The sequence below is a fragment of the Monodon monoceros genome, unplaced genomic scaffold (genome assembly GCF_005190385.1).
Source record: "Monodon monoceros isolate NGI ecotype Baffin Bay Population unplaced genomic scaffold, NGI_Narwhal_1 Super_Scaffold_12, whole genome shotgun sequence".
NCBI lineage: Eukaryota > Metazoa > Chordata > Mammalia > Artiodactyla > Monodontidae > Monodon > Monodon monoceros.
In genome coordinates, this window is record NW_021703768.1 from 113,644,900 (window position 1) to 113,663,270 (window position 18,371).

General features: G+C 52.0%; 1 protein-coding gene across 3 annotated transcripts in view; it reads right to left on the bottom strand.

Annotated features, from left to right (window-relative positions):
• Window positions 1-8,716: 8,716 nt before the first annotated feature.
• Window positions 8,717-18,371, bottom strand: part of TRPC7 (transient receptor potential cation channel subfamily C member 7) — a 141,982-nt gene continuing 132,327 nt past the window's right edge. For all 3 annotated transcript variants that reach the window (XM_029219012.1, XM_029219011.1, XM_029219010.1), the window contains 3 exons: window positions 17,900-17,980; window positions 10,992-11,067; window positions 8,717-9,008 (listed from right to left, as the gene is read on the bottom strand). In XM_029219012.1, coding sequence (XP_029074845.1) covers window positions 8,839-9,008; window positions 10,992-11,067; window positions 17,900-17,980 — 327 coding nt within the window. In that variant the 3' untranslated portion in view covers window positions 8,717-8,838. The remainder of the gene's footprint in view (window positions 9,009-10,991; window positions 11,068-17,899; window positions 17,981-18,371) is intronic.

Consider the following 18,371-nt stretch of genomic DNA (forward strand, 5'->3'; position numbering starts at 1 on the left):
GTCCTCACTGGGGCAGGTTGTCAGCTCAGGGCTCTGCTCTCTGACTCCAGGTGAGCCCTAAGATCCCAGGACAGAGGCATCTCTCTGCCTGTGCCCCCGTGCAGGCATGACATTTCCTCACCTCCAAGAAACAGGACACCAAATCCAAGCAAGGCCATCCCTGGAGAATGTTATTACCCAGCCCCTGTTAGTGTTTCCAGTCCCTTTACTGTGTTTTCACTTCATAATGATGCTGTTTGATAATGGTTATGCAAGATAGGATAGAGTGGGGTTGAACTGCCCATCCCTACTTTTTTTCTTAGTGCCTCCAATTCTTTATGCCCCATCTTTTCTACATGTCCAAATGTTACACATCCTTCCAAAACTTCACCTTGGTGAAGACAAGGGAGCTAGCAAGAGCGCTAGACCACGAGTGCCCATCAGTCAAGCAACTTGATAACTATACTGTTTGGCAACAGGGCTTCTGTAGCAATGGTGTCCAAATACAGTCGACCCTCAGGAGCATCTTAAAATATAGATTCCTAGGCTCACTCCCTGTCTGGCAATCTATAGTATCAGCAAGTGTCCCCAGGGATTCTGAGGCAGGGAGTCCTAGGACTGCACTGAGAAATGCTCTGAAAGACTTGTCCCTCCTGCCCCAGGCTGCCTCCCAGGACAGGGCTTCTACACATGTTGTCCAGCCGAAGGGCACCCCTCCCATTCACCTGTGTTCATGGGCACCCACCCTGCACCCAGTCCCGTTCACCAGGCTCAGGGGCCCCGGGGGTTGAACTTCCACTCAATGGGACCCTTGCATCGCATAAGCTCTTTTCTATGCAAAGAGGATAACAAATCCTGCCCTGCCCACCTGGCTGGGTTGTTGTTTTAATTAAGTGAGATAAGGGATGTGAAAGTGCTCTGAGAGCTGTAAGGCTGGGAATCGAAGGGGAGGTTATCTGTGCCCGCTAGGCAACGATTCACTGACTGTTTTGTGACATCGCCTCTGTACTGTCCACCACGCTTATTAAAAATCTCACAAATCTACTTAACCACTCCCAGCCGAGGGCTTGGCTTCGTTGACTGGCTGCATTCAGCTTGTTCAGCAAAGCCTGCCTCCTTCCACAAGATGGCCAGAGCGGCGTTGTTGGTTTCTGTTGGTGGACAGAAACAGGATTTCTTCCCAGGTGGAGCAAAGCTGACCTGGGTAGATGGGAACCCACACTGTGGCTTCATTAACACTTGCTGACTTGTGCTCTTGGGCTGTTGATTGAGGCCCCAGGAGTAAGTCACTGTCTTGGGGTGAATGGGTAAGATTCCTCTCCTCTGGTGGGGGGACCATGCTTCGCTTCCTTTGTTTGAGTTATCTACCGCTTGGGTGAGACGCCACCTCCAAACTTAGTCTTAAAACAACACTCTATTGTTTCCCGTGATTCCGTGGTTGACAGGCTTCAGCTGGGCGGCTCTGCTCCCCGTGGCTGACCCGCTGCCGAGCCCGCTCTCAGTTGGGAGCTTGGCTCCACTGGAAAGGACCAGAGGCTTCTCACCCTCCCAGGTTTCTCTCCACGGCGTCTGCACGGTGAGTTGTGTAGCCGAGCTTCTCCACGACGTAGCAGCCGCCCACCACGAGGACGAGCCCCTGCGTACGGAGCCACTGCTGGTGCTCAGCCGGACCCCCCGAGTCACAGGACCAAGCCTAGCGTCCACGTGGGAGGGGAAGAAGCAAAGGCAGGCGACCCCAGAGGCACGCGTCCTGGGGGCCCCTGATGTGCTAATTCCCCACAACCTCACTTTCTTTCTTGGGAAGTCACCCCCGTACATCATAGAAGAGGGCAGCAGCCAGGCTTGTGTTTACCTGCTCTCTTTCCACTGGCACCAGTGTTGCTGGGCTTGGAGGCCTGGGGTGTAACTTGGGGAAGTTCCAGAGACCCCCGCTCCTATGCTCTGTGCCAACGGTGGCTTCTGTCCCTGGGCAACCACAGCCTGTACGGAGGAGACTCAGAGGCCTGGCAGGTAAGCAGTTTCTCTGTTACTTTCTGCAGTAGCACAGCTGCACACGCATGCTGCCTCTTGCATGTCAGTTCTGGTCTTCTCTTTCAGGGGGTGGCCTCCGCGGAGGCCTGTGGGAGCCCCTGCACAGGCTCCATGAAGATGGCGCCACAGACCTTGTCACTCTTCACATTTGCTTGGGTTGCCTCAGGTCTCTGCCACCAGGGGACCCGTGTGACAGTGTGTGGGGGGGGCCCTGCCTCCTCTGGCTGGAGAGAACTGGGAGCCAGATCCCATTCTCACCTCCAAACCCCTCTCCTCATGTCTCTGACCAAGTGGTGGGCACCGGGGGTGACCAGCGGGGTCTTGGCGTGCCTCGGGTCTCTTCAGAGTTGCGGGCACCTGGCCCGGGACTCTGTGGGTAGATGTGCACCTGGGCTGTGTGGGGAGTGACAGTTCCCTTGGTTTCCTCACACATCTGGGCTTTTGTCTCAAACCTTCGGCTCCGTTTTCTGGAAGAGGTCCCTTCTGTTTCACCTCAGGCTGAACCTTTCATGTCATATGTATGTATGCAGGGAGAGGACAGGCTGGAGGGTCTTTAAGAATCAGCAAAATGGTATTTCTGCCCTTTGGGAGAAAAATTGAGGATGTGTCCAGAGTGACTAGAATGCTGATCTGTACCAGCCTCTCGCTGCAGCACAATGGGAATCGCTCACCTCTGAGTCGCTGCCGTTCACCTGCAGGCTCGGAAGCCCCAGGGCGCAGGAACACGTCCGTGTGTCTTTGGAGGGGGACATCATGAGACACTCTGGCCCCCCAGCCCCATGGCCTTCGCTGAGGCTCAGAATACACATTCTGTTCATGCTTCTTGTGACAGACAGTGATGACGCTGTGAGCATCTTTACGTGAAGACGTGTCTGAAAAAGCAGCTGGGCTCTCAGAACATTCACCTCCAGCCGGGCTCCACAGGCCCTGGGGGCTTCTAATTTAGTTCTGCAGGCTGGGGAGCCACCAGAGGCTGTGGTTTGCTGGGGTGTCTGTCTTGTGATTGATTGGAGCTGAGAGGGAAACCCTGGGGCTCTGTTCTGTTGTACCCTTGAAGTGATCAGGAGTTGCTTCCTCCCTCGAGGAGACTGACCCAGCTCCGGTCTGGGGTGGTCACTGCTCCCCCAGCACCACCAGTCTGAAAACCCTATGAGTCACTGGTACAGCTGCTGGGATTCATGCTACTCTCAACGACCTAAGTTCACTGATAGCAGCACAAGCCCCCCAAATCCAATATTGAGTTGTATTGTTACTTATGTAACCTGAATAGTCTACTTCACCAGCCTGCACCTGCAAGTAAGGCTACATTTCCTATTTAGAGCAGGAACCTCATTAGCCAGAAATTGGTTATCCTCAAACTCTTTGCTGGTTATTTTGGGGGTTTCTGAGTGGTTAGCCCCCCAAACAAGGGTGATAACTGTAGTCACTATGCCCGCTGCCTCGGCCCGCTTTCTGCTTTGGCCCCCCTTGGTCTCCCCACTACTAACTGCCGGCAAAGCTGTTGAGAGGTGCCTCACTGGGGCCACTGTCCATCACAGAAGTGCCCAGGGTGCCAGTTCTGGATCCTCTCCCGGTCCTGAGCTGCACCCATCACCTGGGCCCCAGAGCAGCCAGTATGTCCAGCGTCTTGTGGATTCACTCTTGAACAGTTTAACCAGATTGATACCATCACCCACCGTGTCTTCTTTAGAGTCTCAAGAAGAATAACCCTGACAGTTTCTGGCCCTTGCTCCTCTAACTACAGAAATGCAAAACAGCCCCAGGGGGAGGATGGGGCAAATAAGCCCTGGAGTCATTTCTGTGTTCATCAGGATTCTGAGGATGTAAATGACATCCAGAAACCCAGTGGAAACTAGCATCAACAGACATGAGACTTTATCTGGCAGCAAAGCTGAGAAGGCTTCTGGAACAGTTCCTCAGATGTAGGAAGAGCTTCAGGAAGAAGGGTATCAGGGGTGAGAATGTGGCACAGCTCCCCTCTCCACCTTTCCTCTCTTCCCTCTCCCTCTTTTTTTCTCCTCTCCCCGCTCCCCTCCAACCTTTACTTCTTCCCTCTCCTTAATTTCTCATCTGTGACCTCATTTGCAGACAGCCTGTCTGTGTGGCAGGGAGGGGTCTACTGGTGTCCCAGATTCACATTCCCCTGTGCAGCAACCCTACTGGAAAAAAAGATCTCTCTTTCTCAGTGTGCGCATAGATATCTCAGGGCAGGCATGTGATCGCCCGGCTTGGGGCTGTGTTGGTTTCAGGGGCATGGGGTACTCTGGTAGGTTGTGTTGCAGTTGGGGTGAGACCTGTTTCCAGCCAAAGAGGGGTCACAGCCACTACAAAGCCTGCACGCCCATGCCCTCCCCCACTCCACTCCTGCCTGCCCTGCCTTCCTCTGCTTTATCCACGAGCACACAGGGCCCTGGAGGTGGTTGGGTGGAAGCGGCACAGTTAGCAGTGCTATCTACCCTGTGAGTGTTGAGTCTGCACTCAGACACCTGAACGGGTCCTGGCATGCTTTTATTTGCATATACGAGGCCTTCTCTGGCCTTCTGCTTCCCCAGCGCACTGCTGGGACGGCAGGCCGCTGGCCTGGGAGCGTGTGGGGTCAGTGCCACGGGACCCACGGCCTCGTCTGTCAGTGGGCACAGCTGATGGGCTCGTTGGGCCCAGTTATTCCTGATGCAGACACTCTGAGGACGTGGAATCCGCACTTTTTAATCGTACTATAATGAGAGTGCCCTCCACGCCTGTCCCGCTTGCTCCGGGGAGCCCCATCCTTCCCCCTCCTGCTCCTGCCTCCCTGGATGTCTGTGGAGGGCGGCTGGATGAGGACCTGGCCTTCCAGCTGTGGTCCCAACTCTATGGCCCTGAGCACTGTTCCTCCACAGGCAGGGCCAGGCTGCCTTGGCCTCTCAGCTCTCAGGCCCTCCCCTCCATCCCTCTCCTGCCCCCTCTGAGGGAAGCAGGGCTGGGTAGGGGAGAGCCCTAGCTCCTCAAACACCGCTTCTCTCAAACGTTTTGATTCTTTCCTCAATCCTCTCTCTTCTTTAAAGACTCGGGCCTTTGGGAACCTAAGGCCTAGACACCTTTCTTTTTTCCCTGCGTCTCTGTCATTTTTTCCCTGAGGTAAAGGGCCTGGGACATCCCTGTGGCTTGACCGCGGTGGGAAAGCAGAGGGAGAAACCCGGCTCATTTACCTAGGAAGAGCCAGCCAGGCGACCTCTGCTTCGAGGCTGGGGAACCTCGGAAGCTTGCTGTGTCTGCAGAGAGGGCGGAAGGGGGTTTGCTGCCTGGTTAACCAGCCTGGGTTGATTGAGGTCCGCGTGCTTCTCCTGGAGTCCCTTCTCACTAGTAGATCACCCTTCAAGGGATAAGAGGAAGGGATGGGATAAACATAGAATGGGGCGCGGCCTGCCTGCCACAGCGGGATCAAAACTCCTAATTCCTGTCAGCCCCCCAGAGCCTCAGGCTCTACCCTTTACAGAAGCATTAATGAGTGCTTTCAGGAGTGACAGGCCGTGAGGCCGCTTATTTTTAACCAGACAACGGAGGCTGAGCTCCTGAGTGGGACAAGGTGTCTCAGCCTCCCTGAAGCAAGCAGACCTGGAGGTGTCTGTCCCGGGCTTCCCAGGCCTGCAGCCGCTGGGAGGAACATTTGCAGAGTCGCACCCAGGTTAGGGAATCTCCTTCGGCCTGGGCTACTTTGGCCAGTGTTTTGTCTCCTGGGCCTCCTTGGGACGGAGGGAGGTGCTCTGTGATGGGCAGAGGAGGCCGGCTGTGCTTTCTCAAGTGTGTGAGCTCTCCTGCTTCAGAAATAGCTCTGGGTACTAATTGGGGGTTTTTGCCCAGGAAGTGTTACTAGGATCTGTCAGGTCCTACTAGGAACCATCGGAAGGTGACAAGTCGCTGGAGACCTTGACCCTTAACCACTGGTTACCCAGAAACCTGGACAGGGCCGCCTCTCCGGAGCCCCACAGCACCGGGAGACAGGTTACAAGCATACACTAAAGTTACAGACTAAATAATGACTGTTGTGTAGAGGGCTGCGAGGGGACGGATCGGGTGCTTTGGGAAGTGTGAGTCTGTGGGGGGGGCGCCTGGGCCCTTTCTCCTCCCCCTCTCTGTACTTGTGCCTTTCCCAGACTCCGTTCCTCTGTCTCCTGTTTCGTCTCTCCAAGAACTGCTTCTCCTGCCTGGCTAATTCCACAGGAGCCAAGGAAATGGGGGAAAGTGAGGGAGGTTGTCAGTGCCTGGAAAACCACTAAGCCCCTGCCTCCGGCTCCAGGCTGGCAGCTCTGCCAGCCCTCAGTCCCAAGGCCTCTCCAGCAGCTTTCCATGAAAGAGACGTCCCTCCCCACCTCCACATCCCTCTGGCAGCCATGAATCCATTCCTGGACTACCGTCACCCCCCCCTAGATGTGGCAGCCAGGGCCTAACGGGCGCTGCTAGTTTTCGTTCCCAGTTTTCAGTTACTTAGTGGGACTTGTTTTCCTTTATCTCCTTAAGGGGCAAATTGGAGACTTGGGTTTGATAGGAAAAGATCACCCCAGGACTTGAAAAACAGGGTTGCCAGCGGCCTGTGGTAGAAAAGGCAGATGGGGAAATTGAATAATGCATCTTAGAAATGTTTATTAGCATTCTCATGATGATAAGTGAGGGATCGGAAAGGAAATCTTCCACAAGTGTTGGTCGTTTGTCCCCTGGTTAGGGAGGCCGGTGTGCTTTGTGGGAAGAGTAGTTGATTTGTCCCCCACTGGACACATATGTGTCTCATCCCCGATACTTAGCAAGGGACTCGGGAGATTCTGCTGAAGGGATTCAGTCGTCATCTGCAGGCTTTTGTGGGGTGGTGGGGGCGGAGCATGGGTGAGCATTTGAGAAAAGCTGCAGGTATTCTCTCCTTAACAACGCGCCCGCACAAAGACAAGCTCACAATTTGATGGGCACTTCAGGATTTGCAGGTTCTTGGAAATCCATCCATGGACCCTCACATAGACCCCAGGTGAAAAACTCCTGGACCAGAGTTTACATCTGTAAGGCCCCCTGCACATACACGTGCCCCCGATCCCTGTCGGACGCCTCTGCTTCCTTCTTGCTGAGCACTGGGTACTGGTGCCAGGAAGGCCTGGGTTGGAGTCACATTTCAGGTCAACTTCTCCAGTCACCCATCTTGGCTGCCAAGGCCCAACAAATGTGGGCTTTATTCCCCCTAGAAATGGGGAAGATTTGGCAAAACTGGGCCTGCATTCCTTATGGCAACAATTAGCTGGGCTTGGTGTCTGTGCCCGCTTTAGGTAGGGCGTGGCTGTCTGGGTTGTCATGGCCTCTTCCCGCCACCTCAATGCTGGGACCAATTCAGTTCTGTTTATCACCCCAGTTGATCTGCACTTTTCTTAGAGCAGAGTTAAGTAAACAGTTTTATCTCTGAAGATATACTGCATATCACAAAACACAAGTCTCCTCATACATATGCATATAGAAAACACTCATATACGCACATGTACACGCACATACCTGTTTGGCCCATCCAGGTTGTCTGCGAGGCATCTGAATTTGTGACCTGATCCTCTTCCTCCTCGTAGGGTTGCTGTGAGGGTTCAGTGGACTGATGCATGCAGAGCCTTCAGCACAGTGCCTGGTACACAGCAAGTGCTCACTCAGCACATCCAGCTGGTGTTACTAGTAAGTGATCCTTGAGGCCCAGCGGCATCTCCTCTAGCCCGCTCAGAATGGGCGTTGCTCGGGACTGGGGCGCCCTCTTGTGGCAGCTCTCCCTACTCACACCTAGGCCCCGCCGGAAAGATTTTAGGCTCCTTTCATCAGGCTCCCCTTCCCCTGCCACTCAAGGGGAGAGCGGGAGAGGTGGGATGGGAGAAAATGTTCCGCTTCCCTCACCATTTCCTTTGCCTCCTTCCTGACCTTGGGGAGGTTGGGGTCACTAGGTCTGGAGACAGGAGGAGACGCTTGGAGGTGGGGGTCCTGGCTGTGTGACTCCCATGGGTGGTACCTGCCCCCTCCCATTTGCTCATTCTCCTCCCAGAGCAGCAGATGCCCAAGGCCACCTCCAGAGAGGACGCAGGACAACAGGAGGGCAGCACATCCACAGAGGCTTCCCAGGCTATTATGAGGTAATTTTATTTCTTTCCATTTCAGGTAAAAATAGTAAATACAAGATAATTTTAATAAAGGTAAAAATACATCATTTGGATTTTGTCGTTGTTCTCTGAACAGTGCTACCTACAGTACAATTTTTGATTTAGCATTTTTAAACCTTTTTTTTATATAAACAAATAGAGCGATTTTGCTATTAGGCTATCTGTGTTCTCATCTGGCACTTAAGAATAGATCACAGGTCACCTCCCAGTTCCTTTGGATGTATGTGGGTGGTGGGGTGGGAGTGAGCAGGGCTGCATGGGATGAGGCATGATGGCCTCATGAGCCATGAGCCATCCAGGATGGCTTCCTGGATGCAGACAGCGCTGCAGTCCGTGTGCAGTGGGAGGGCACGAGTGTGCATCCGAGATGGCCTTTTCCTGCGCTGGTCACAGGGACATATGTCACTGTGACTGGCCTGAAGGTGTCACATGCATCGGGGGGGCACTTCCTCCCCTCCTCCTGTGGTCTAGTTTCTCACCCAACAGCCTAGATTCACAACAGTTCTGGGTCCAGGCAGGCCACTGGGCTGCAGATGTCAGCAAGGCTGGTCAGGACAGAGCCAGCTGGTCCCCTTAGAGTCCTAGAGGAGTGGCCCAGGGCCCTCCCGACCAGAGCTGGTGGCCAGGGCATCCCACCTGGCCTTGGAATGCTGGTAGAAGTCACAGGTGCCGATGCAGGCTGTTAAATGTCTTTGCCCTTGTTCGCCCTCAGGTGGTCTTTGTTTAAGTTCTTTCCAAACTTCTCGCTGAGCTGTTGGATGAGGTCTGCCAGCTCGCCGGTAGCTTGAGATTTCTCTTCAAGAAGCTCATAGCGCAGGCTGGAGATATCTTGCTTGATTTCCTTCAGTTCGCCTGCAAGGACAGATGAGATTTTGGTGAGATGAGCCTGCTGAAGGGGCTCATCCCATAGGCATTTGGGGCGTGCATCCTTCCCACAGAATGTCAGGCTACTGGTCCAGCCCACCAAGGGTGGAGGTGAGGGGACGGGAGCTCTGTTTTGACCTAAATCCCACTCAGCTTCTACCGACGAAGGACCATTCATTCATCTGCTTAAGACCCCTCTCCCATTCCTGGTCACGCTCTCCATTAGGGGTTTGAGGCAGATGGAAGAATCAAGATCAGGGTTGTGAACTGCTAACACTGATTTATCACGGTTGTTAGAATGCTGGTTTTGGAGCCATTAGAAGCAGATTTCAAGACTCTAAGCAACATCCTTGTTAACTGAGACATTTTTTTCTCATTATGCTCCATGTTTTGTTCTGTCGTCTCAGGGAGGAGAAACTCCCAAGTGTCTGAGGGGATCAGCTCAGCACAGTGGCTGCGGCTGTGGAGCCAGGCCTCCTCACAGGGGCAGGGTCTGTCCGCACCACGCAAGCAGCATCCCTCACCGCTGCACCACGGTAGGCCTGCCTTCTCCTCTTTCTCTAGCAAGGGACCACAGGTAGGGTCTTCCGCTTCTTTCCACAGCGAACCATGTGGTTAGAAATCCACATGGGCCTGGGCTGTGGGAATCTTCTTATTAAGTACAAAGGGGAGTCGAAAGGTTCTCTCCTGGTTTGAGAGATACTGGACTTGGCTCAAGTGTCACATTAGCCATATGTGTTTTTTAAGTATGCCTTATACACAGAAGATGCCGAGGTCTTAAAGGTACAGTTTGGCCAGTTTTGACAAAGGCATACATCCCCTATTTTCCCCTATTTTCTTTCTATGGGGGCTTCGTTGGGCCCCAGTTTCATGGTGTGATTCTAGTGGCGTGAACCTGGGCAGCCCCACCTTCTATGATCAGGTACATTCCTGTCAATCACGTTACACGCTGTGGGGAGCTGGCTGCCATGACACCTGGCAGTTTTGTATTTGAGACCCAACAGTAGGGGTGGGTAGGTGGGCTGCTGCTCGGCTCCTAGACAGTGTCAGCCCCCGGGGCCATTCGGTCATTGCTGACCTTGAGGCCGCACTGCGGATGTCCCAGGATGAAGCAGAGGGTCACTAAATGACTAGGCTCCTTCCGGAGGCCCCTGGGGCCCTGGCAAGGGAGAGAGTTCATGCCTTCACTCTTGGAGGAGGCTCTTTCTAGGTGGCAAATACTTGTCCCAGGTGTCTCATGAAGATTAATTACCTGGTGTATGGTAATTTGCTTTTCGTTTAAGAGTAACTGCTTAAAATAGGCTGGAAGATAACCCACACAGGGAAAATAATGTAGTTTGCAAACTTCAGTGCACATCAGGATGACCTGGCATCCTTATCACGACGCAGACCCCCAGGCCATGCCGATTCGTTAGGTCTCGGTGGGCTCTAGGTCCGCATTTTTATCAAGTGCTTCTGAGGTGGGGGATTCTTTGAGAAACTGCGGGTTGGTAGTTTCTTAGAGCCAGGAAGTTAGACAGGACAGAGCTAGCTAGAACCGGGGCTCCTGCAGAATCTGAAAGAGGTGTACAGTCTGCTGCTGTCTGTATGTGTGCTCAGGGGATGAAGAATTCGGGGCCCTCCTGAGCTCCAGGGACATGAGGCCGACTCACGGCAGCCGTGACTGCACAAGGCAGAACAACTGTTGTGAGCAGGGCTCCACGCCCTGTTGCTGGTGCTGAGATGGAGGCGCTACACGCCAAGACTTGGGGGCGGCTTTAAGGTCAGAGCTAAGGGCAGCCCCAGCTGATGGTCAGCCAGGGGACAGAGACCCCAGTCCTACAACTCCGTGGACCTGAATTCTGCCAACAGCCCAACGAGCGTCCCCAGGGCCTCCAGACAGGGACGTAGCCCCACCGCCAACACCTTGACTTTAGCCTGGTGAGACCACGTCTGGCTTCCGCCCTAGAGCAGATGGATGCAATCGCTTACCTTCATTGACTTCGTCATTTTCTCTATCCACCTGGGCCTTCAGGACATATCTTTTTATGAGCCGTTTCATGATTTTCTGAAATGTGAACATAAGGAAGGGATCAAACCAGCCCAGCTCCTGTGCTGTAGGTGTGAGTGCCTTCCCTCCTGCAGGGCGCCTGTCAGCACGGGGGTCCTCCCTTGTCTGATGCCTCACTTTCGAGGGGTGCCCTGCCTAGTGGGGAAGGTTCCAGTATCTCTGGATTCAATACCACCTGAGCCTGGGTTGTGAAAACAGGGTACTCTCAGTAGGCCCAGCCACGGAGAGAGACAGAATCACCTGAGATCCACGGGCACTGCTTGAGGGTCCTTAGGCCTGCCTGTACCCTGGCCTTTGTGACCTTAGCCCATCATGCCCTCTTCTCGGGGCCTGAGCTCCGAAACACTTTCTTGTATTTCAACAACTGATGCGATCACGGGGCAGTGAGGAAATCTTAGCAGGCCAGTGCCGGTGGAGCTGCCTCCGTCAAGCTGCTGGGCAGGAGAGGAGGTTCGCTTAGCCCACAGTCAGGACCAGGCACGGAGGACCAGTCCACTGTACTTTGGAAAATTCCTACCAGAGGCAGAGACAGATACAGCCTTGGGAGGGTTGGCCAAGATACCGCTTCCCTGAAGTCTCACCACATGCCCAACACTGTCACACTGTCAGTCACGCTGGAGGTCCCACTTATGCAGATTCTATAAGCCAAGGAGGCAGGAACACACAGTTAAGAGCCACCAAGAATAGAGCCAAGTGTAAGAAAGACCGCAGGCGGTGAACTTTGGATTTTGCCAGCTGGTCGGTCCAGGGTTACTGCGATATCGCAGGATTTAAAAATGTTCTGGTGGCCGAGCCTTCTGAATCTGTTAGGAGCCAAGCAGCACCGTGAAGGGGGGGCTTCCCTGCTCCTCGGCATCCCTTCTGGTGACCGACTGGCCTGCTCACTCTGAGGACCGAGGGGACAGAGGTGGCATTTGCTAGGTTGAAGGGCCCCGAATTCTGTCCCCAGCTTTGCTGTGTGAGGTCAAGCAGGTGGCTAAGTTCTCTCTGACTACCTGGGCTCAGGAAAAGCTTCTTGCAAGTAGAAGAGAAGTGAGCTGCCGGGATGCAGAGAGCTGGAGGATTGATCTCATTATTATCACCAACTGGTGGTCCCCTCAGGGCCTTTCATGGCGACAGCCTTGCCAAGGAGGCGTCTCCAGCCCTGTGATTCCATGATTCAGTGTCCCGGGACCCTGAGCTCTGAGCCAGCTAATGTGGGCCACTTCTGCCCCTCCTCAGCCCCTGCTGGTGGTCCGCTTGGTTCTGTGGTTTGTGTCGTGCTCTAATTTCAGGCTGAACAGTTCATTAGTGAGTTGCCTTCATGCTGCTGCTTCTCTGAGAGGCCTGGGTCTTGTCCTGTTGGTGGTTAAACTGCAACGCTAGATTTCTCACCGATGTTCTCGTAGTCAATAAGGCAGGTCACCTGAGTTTTAAGAATCTGTGCCTTTTGTGGGACTCGATGCTCTTTTCACTTTGAATTGGAAAAACGAAACAAAATCAACTTTGTCCTGAACCAGTTCTCATGGGGGAAAAACCCCAACAAACCAGATACCCAAGTATCTGACATTCTTACTGAATAAGAAATTTGGAAGTATTCTACTGCAAACTTTCAGGCCGACATAAGACAAAGGGATCTAGTTAAAGTTTGTTGCCTTTTTAAAGGAAAATGTCAAGAATTAGAGGTCCTTCCATTTCTGGATCCATCAATTAAACAGACTGTATATTTACGACATAAAATTATAAACCAGAGAATGGAAGTGGAGAGCTCCCTTTTCTGGGATGGAGCTGAGCAGAATCCTTTCATAGCTACGGCAGCAGCTGTCATCCTCCTGGTTTCATGTGCACATTGTGTTTTAGTGCAACATGATTAAACTGATGACTTTAAAAGATTTCATAGTATGTGTTTATTATTAAGACAAATTTGTTGAGTACTTCCCGCAGCCCAGGAGTTGTGTTATCCTCCTTGACAAAATGACCTCATGGAATCCTCCCAGAAACCAGGTGAGACGGGGGTTGTCGTCTCCATTTACAGATGAGGTCACTGAGGCTCAGAGAGCGAGGTGACTTCTCCAGGGTCACACAGCCAGAAAGTGGCAGATCTGGGATTTAACCAAAATGGAAACCAAAGCTGGGGCTTCGTCCAAGCTTCAGAAAAAGGTTAAGTGCACGATGGTTTTGGAGATGAGATGCAGGAAACTGGCTCCTGTTGGTCACAGGGGGCTTGGACTACTTCTGGGTACCAGTCTGTCCTTTACAAAGCACAAGGTCTTTTATGCAAGAAGAAGCCTCAGCTAGATTTCAGAGGATGGATTGTTAGCCCGCAGAAGAGGGTCACTGGCATGTCATTGTCCTAAATGCCCGAGGCTTGCTCTTGAACCCTGGCATGCTTGATCTGAGCTGTGGTTTCTGCAGATCTGCAGCTCCAAGGGGAGAGCAGCAAGGGTTTGCTTTTAAGCCTCTCACCACAGATTAGGATTTTAGAGGTTTAATGTGGAAGCAGAATCGCGTGAGCACGGCAGACATGCAGGGACCCTCTAACCTTCCTCCGCACCCCAGGAGTGACATGTACCTTAAGCGAGAACAGTGTGACCACCTGTTGGTTGCTTAGAGACGTCATGCTCTGATGATGACCTAGCCTGCCCTCTGGCATATGCACGTTAGACCACTTGGGATCTGTGGGAGCAAGATGCCAGTCTCGTCCCCAGCAAGTCTGAGATGGTTAGAAAATGACCAAAGTTCTCTTAACGTGGATGCTACAGAGGATCTCTGTTTGCAGAAAAGATGGGACATCAAAAGCCTCCCCTACTTCACTATGTGGAGGAAAAGCATGGTCCTTTGTGATGAGTTTGCGACCCTTCCTGGCCATCTTCCACAGAGTTTTCACTTCATGGAGGTAATAAACTTTCCCCAAATTAACACGCCCTCGTCAGTGCCAACTTGGCCCACTTTGCCCTGAGGCATTTAGCAAGTACTGGAGATGAGAATATTCAGTGATCTTACTCAGGAAAAATAACTAATACTGAGGTGCCCGATGGGTAAGAATGGTTGTGACACTGAGACCCACATCCAGGGAGGGAGGCACACAGTTGCCCTGCCCAGACTCCAAGAGCCAGGTGGCCTCTGGCTGCTGCTGGTGAGGAGGGAATGGAAGGGACCGCTCTGTGCAGCCAGGGCAGCTGAAGACAGAGACAAGGAAGAGAATACACATGCTGAACATGGCAAACAAAGTAGCAATGCTGCCACCTAGGAACAGAGAAATTGAGGAACATTTGGAAGAGAATGGACAAAATGGATCACAGGACAAGTCATCTGTTAAACTGGGGTTTATCAGACCCCAGAATGGAAGAAATCAGCACTGGTAAGCTGTCTATCCTGTTGGCTTTAATCTCTACAGAAAAGGTCATCTAGAAGGCAAAAAAGAGGACTCCCCACTGGGCTTTGGGGAAGGGATTGCATCATAAAAGTTGGGGCTTTTTTCAGTGATGGACTGTGCCTAGATTCTACGATTCGTTTGTGATGCAGCTTGTCTGCTTTGCCTATGAATGAAATGTATCCTCAGAGACTGAGTATATGAAGTCTGTACACACCCCAACAGGTGGACATGCCAGATCTTGGAACAGGTCAAGGGTAGCTTTGATAGGAAGCACACTTTGGCCATTTTGCTGGTATCATGGTTTTGTTCCATTGTTTGGTCTCATGTCCACAGAGCCCAGATTGGAAAAAAAAAAAAAAATTACAAAAGCAAGGAAGCAATTTTGTGAAAAATGACAATTCAGACCCCTGGAAGCCTAAGAAAAGCAAAGCACAGAGAGCCTCTGAAGTTTGGAGGAACTGCTTTCCCTTATAACAGAGAGCCCTAAAAAGTTGAAGGAATGACAAGCTTCAAATAAACACCCAACCTGCTAAGGTTAAGCAATCAAGCAGATGCACTAGAGACACAAAGGAAACAAGCTTAACAACTACACACGTATCAACGACGGGGCTTTTATCTTATGGGGATCGCTCCAGAATGTCTCAGAACCTCGATGGTGAGAGGCTGACAGCATACGGGCTCCAAGAGTTGAAGGCTGTGGGTGCAGCCTGGATGGTAAGAAAGAGGGCGTGAACTGGGTTCCTCACATTCTTGGCACTTTGGGAAGTTGCTTTGAGAGGAAAGCAATACAGCGTGGAAGGCCACCAGTGGGCCCAAGAAATCGGTTGAGCCATTTTTAGATCCCTGCCCAAATCCTTCGTTCTGTACCGGTTGCTGCCCCGTGATAGCAAAAGCACCTTCCGTTCCTAGCTTCCTCCCCACAGGCTCAGATAGAGCTCTTCCCAGGGGCTGTCCGACACAGACAGGGCAGGTTCCGACACTGTGAAGAGGAGTAAGGGGCCAGTGCCCTGGCAGCGTGATGGGGTCAGACAGATCTCACTTCAACCATCCGTGTGACCTTTGCCACGAAGCCTGGATTCCCTCAGCTGTTCAGTGGGGGTCACGGATCCTGCCTCTCTCACGTGCCCCGGTGTCTAGTCTGCTCCAGCTGCCTGTCTGTCAACTCAGCGTTTACTCCTATTTGAGCGGATGATAGCTCAGGAAGATGCCCAGACTTGACCTTGAAGGACTGAGCAAGGTGCCAATGTACAAATGCAAGAGGCTTTCTGCTCCATCCACCGTCCTCTCAGCCCTCCCCCTCTGACGCCCACTGGCCCAGTTTTTCTGTCTTCTTTCTGGTGATAACGATTTGAATAAGTCGCCCGAGGCTTTTCTTGCTGGATTCACAAAATACAGGGTGAGCCTGCTTTCCCAGGCCATCAGTAGCCTGAAGCTGCAAACCGGCTAATCTGTGTAATCATAGCAGGAAGCTCTCCGGGAGACTGAAGACTGCAGGGACTCAGCCAGTGATGATGAAAGACAGAAATGGGATTGCTCAAGACTGCTCTGGAACAGGGCCTCGCTCATAAGGGATTCGTCCTGGGTGTAGACATTCACCACATCGGTTGCCTTCCTTGACATTGCGGCACGCGGGCTTTCTCTAGCTGCGGCGTGCAGGCTTCTCGTTGCAGTGGCTTCTCTTGTTGGGGAGCACGGGCTCTAGGCGCGCGGTCTCCCGTAGTCGTGGCACATGGGCTCAGTAGTTGTGGCTCGCGGGCTCTAGAGCACAGGCTCGGTAGTTGTGGTGCACGGGCTTAGTTGCTCCACGGCGTGTGGGATCTTCCCCGGGCCAGGGCTCAAACCTGTGTCCCCTGCATTGGCAGGCGGATTCTTAACCACTGCGCCACCAGGGAAGCCCCTGCTAGGGTTTTCTATCTTTTCTGTGGCACAGATAATCTCTACTTCTCTCCGAGAAGCTAAGAAATAAAAATCCTTCCCCTGACCAAAGGATTTGTCCTGTAAAATAAATCAAAGCAGATCAAACTGGTCAGGTCCAATTTTGTGCACAATTAAAGACAAGACTTGCCCTTTGCCAATTTTTAGCCCATGTCATCTGTTAAAACTATAAGTACTATGAGGGATGAGCTGTTTCTTAATTGTACACTTAACTCCTCCTAACTGCACAGCTAGCTTCTGAAATATGGATGGAGATTCAATTAGAGACCTGTGTCTGGAAGATGCTAAGTCTGTAATGGCTCCCTCGGGGATGGTGGCACCAGGGTCATATCACCTTGGCCTGAAGGAGCACTCAGGACAGCTTCAGATTTACATCCGATAGGAAATGGTCAGCATGGGTAAAACTGCTGGTCATTGGGAGTGGGCAAGCAAGAAAAGTATGACCTGCACTTTTGTAATCAATAACCTGTAATAACCATTTATCACTGGCTGATGCAAACGGATACAGAGATTTTGCATTAATTTCCAAAAGCAAAGCAAGATCTGTACGCACATAAGTTCTCCTAATTTTTATAACAACAGACTTTGCCTGCTGGCAGTCTACGGTCAGGTGCTTACCGGAAACATCAATATCCACCTGGTTGCTTAAGACAGATCCCTGGGAGCCATCCTGCGTGCCTGCCTCTCCCTACCCGGCGCCCGCTGGTTTGCATCACGTCCCTTTGGCGATGCATCCCAAACGTATATTGAGTCAGTCAGTCTTTCTCCCTCACCCTTCTCACACTCCAAGTCGCCATTCCTTGTACCTGGGTGACTGTCACATCCTCCTCACTGGTCTCCCTGCTTCCACTTTTGTCCTCACCCGTCTCTTCTCATTATAGCAGTTAGGTAGTCTTCTTAAAGCATAAATACAATTTTATCATCTTCTCCCTCCCCCAAGTTAAACTCCTCCCACTGCCTTCCTGGGTACATCAGAGTGAAATCCACCTCCTGACCTTGCTCCAGGCCCCTGATTTGGACTCTGACCTCATTGCCCTCCCCTCTCCCCTACTCAGAGCTCTAGCTGCTGTGGACCCACCAAGCTTCTCCCCTCTAGCTTTTGCTGCTGCTCTTCCTCTGCCTGGAAGGCCCCACATGGCTGCCTCCTTCTCATCTCTGAGGTTTTAGCTAACTGTCCTCTCCTTGAAGATACATCCTCTGACAGCCATATCTAAGCAGGGGCTCCCTATTTTTCTCCATTTTAACATCTGATTGTTTTCTTCTTGGCACTTTTATCAATTTGAAGTTACATATTTATTTGTGCGTTTACTTGCTCATTGTATCTCTCCCTCTATGGACTGGAAGTGCCAGTAAGATAGGAACCATGTCTGTATCCCCAGGAAGCAGCATGGTGCCTGGCATACAGTAGGCACCCTATAAGTATTTGTCGAATGAAGGAAGGAATGAAGCTGTGTTCTGGGGGGAGTGACACAGCCATGTGACTAAATCGGTGTCTGAATGGAGTCCGCTTCTGCCCATACCTGGGAAAGGGTTGGTTACCTGATATCTGGTGGGCTTGCTGTAAGTGTTATTTGCTGTCAGGTTTTCAGAATTCCTCATGCCAGCCTGGTAGCGAGTCTTCTAGGAAAAAAAAAAAGAAAATACATAATATATAATACATTATACACGATTGTACATACATACATGCTAGGACTCGAACAGGACCTGCATACGGGGCTGTCTCTAAAATGAGGACCGTCAGGAGGTCACTATACCCACTGCTGCTTGGCTTTCTAGAACGTGTTCCTGGGGCCTCTAGTTCTGTAGAATGTCAGTGGGTTACAAATTACTGTTTGGTCAGCTTTGTTTGGAAAGCACTCAGTTAAAGTGATGTGGGTGTCCTTCCTCCAAGACTCCCCAGAGATTTTAATATGCTAATAATTGAGAATCTCCAGGAGCGGGAGATAATGGGCAGGGAACCTTTCTTCCCAGTCATCATGATCCAGATACTTCCTGGGAAGAGCTAATCTGT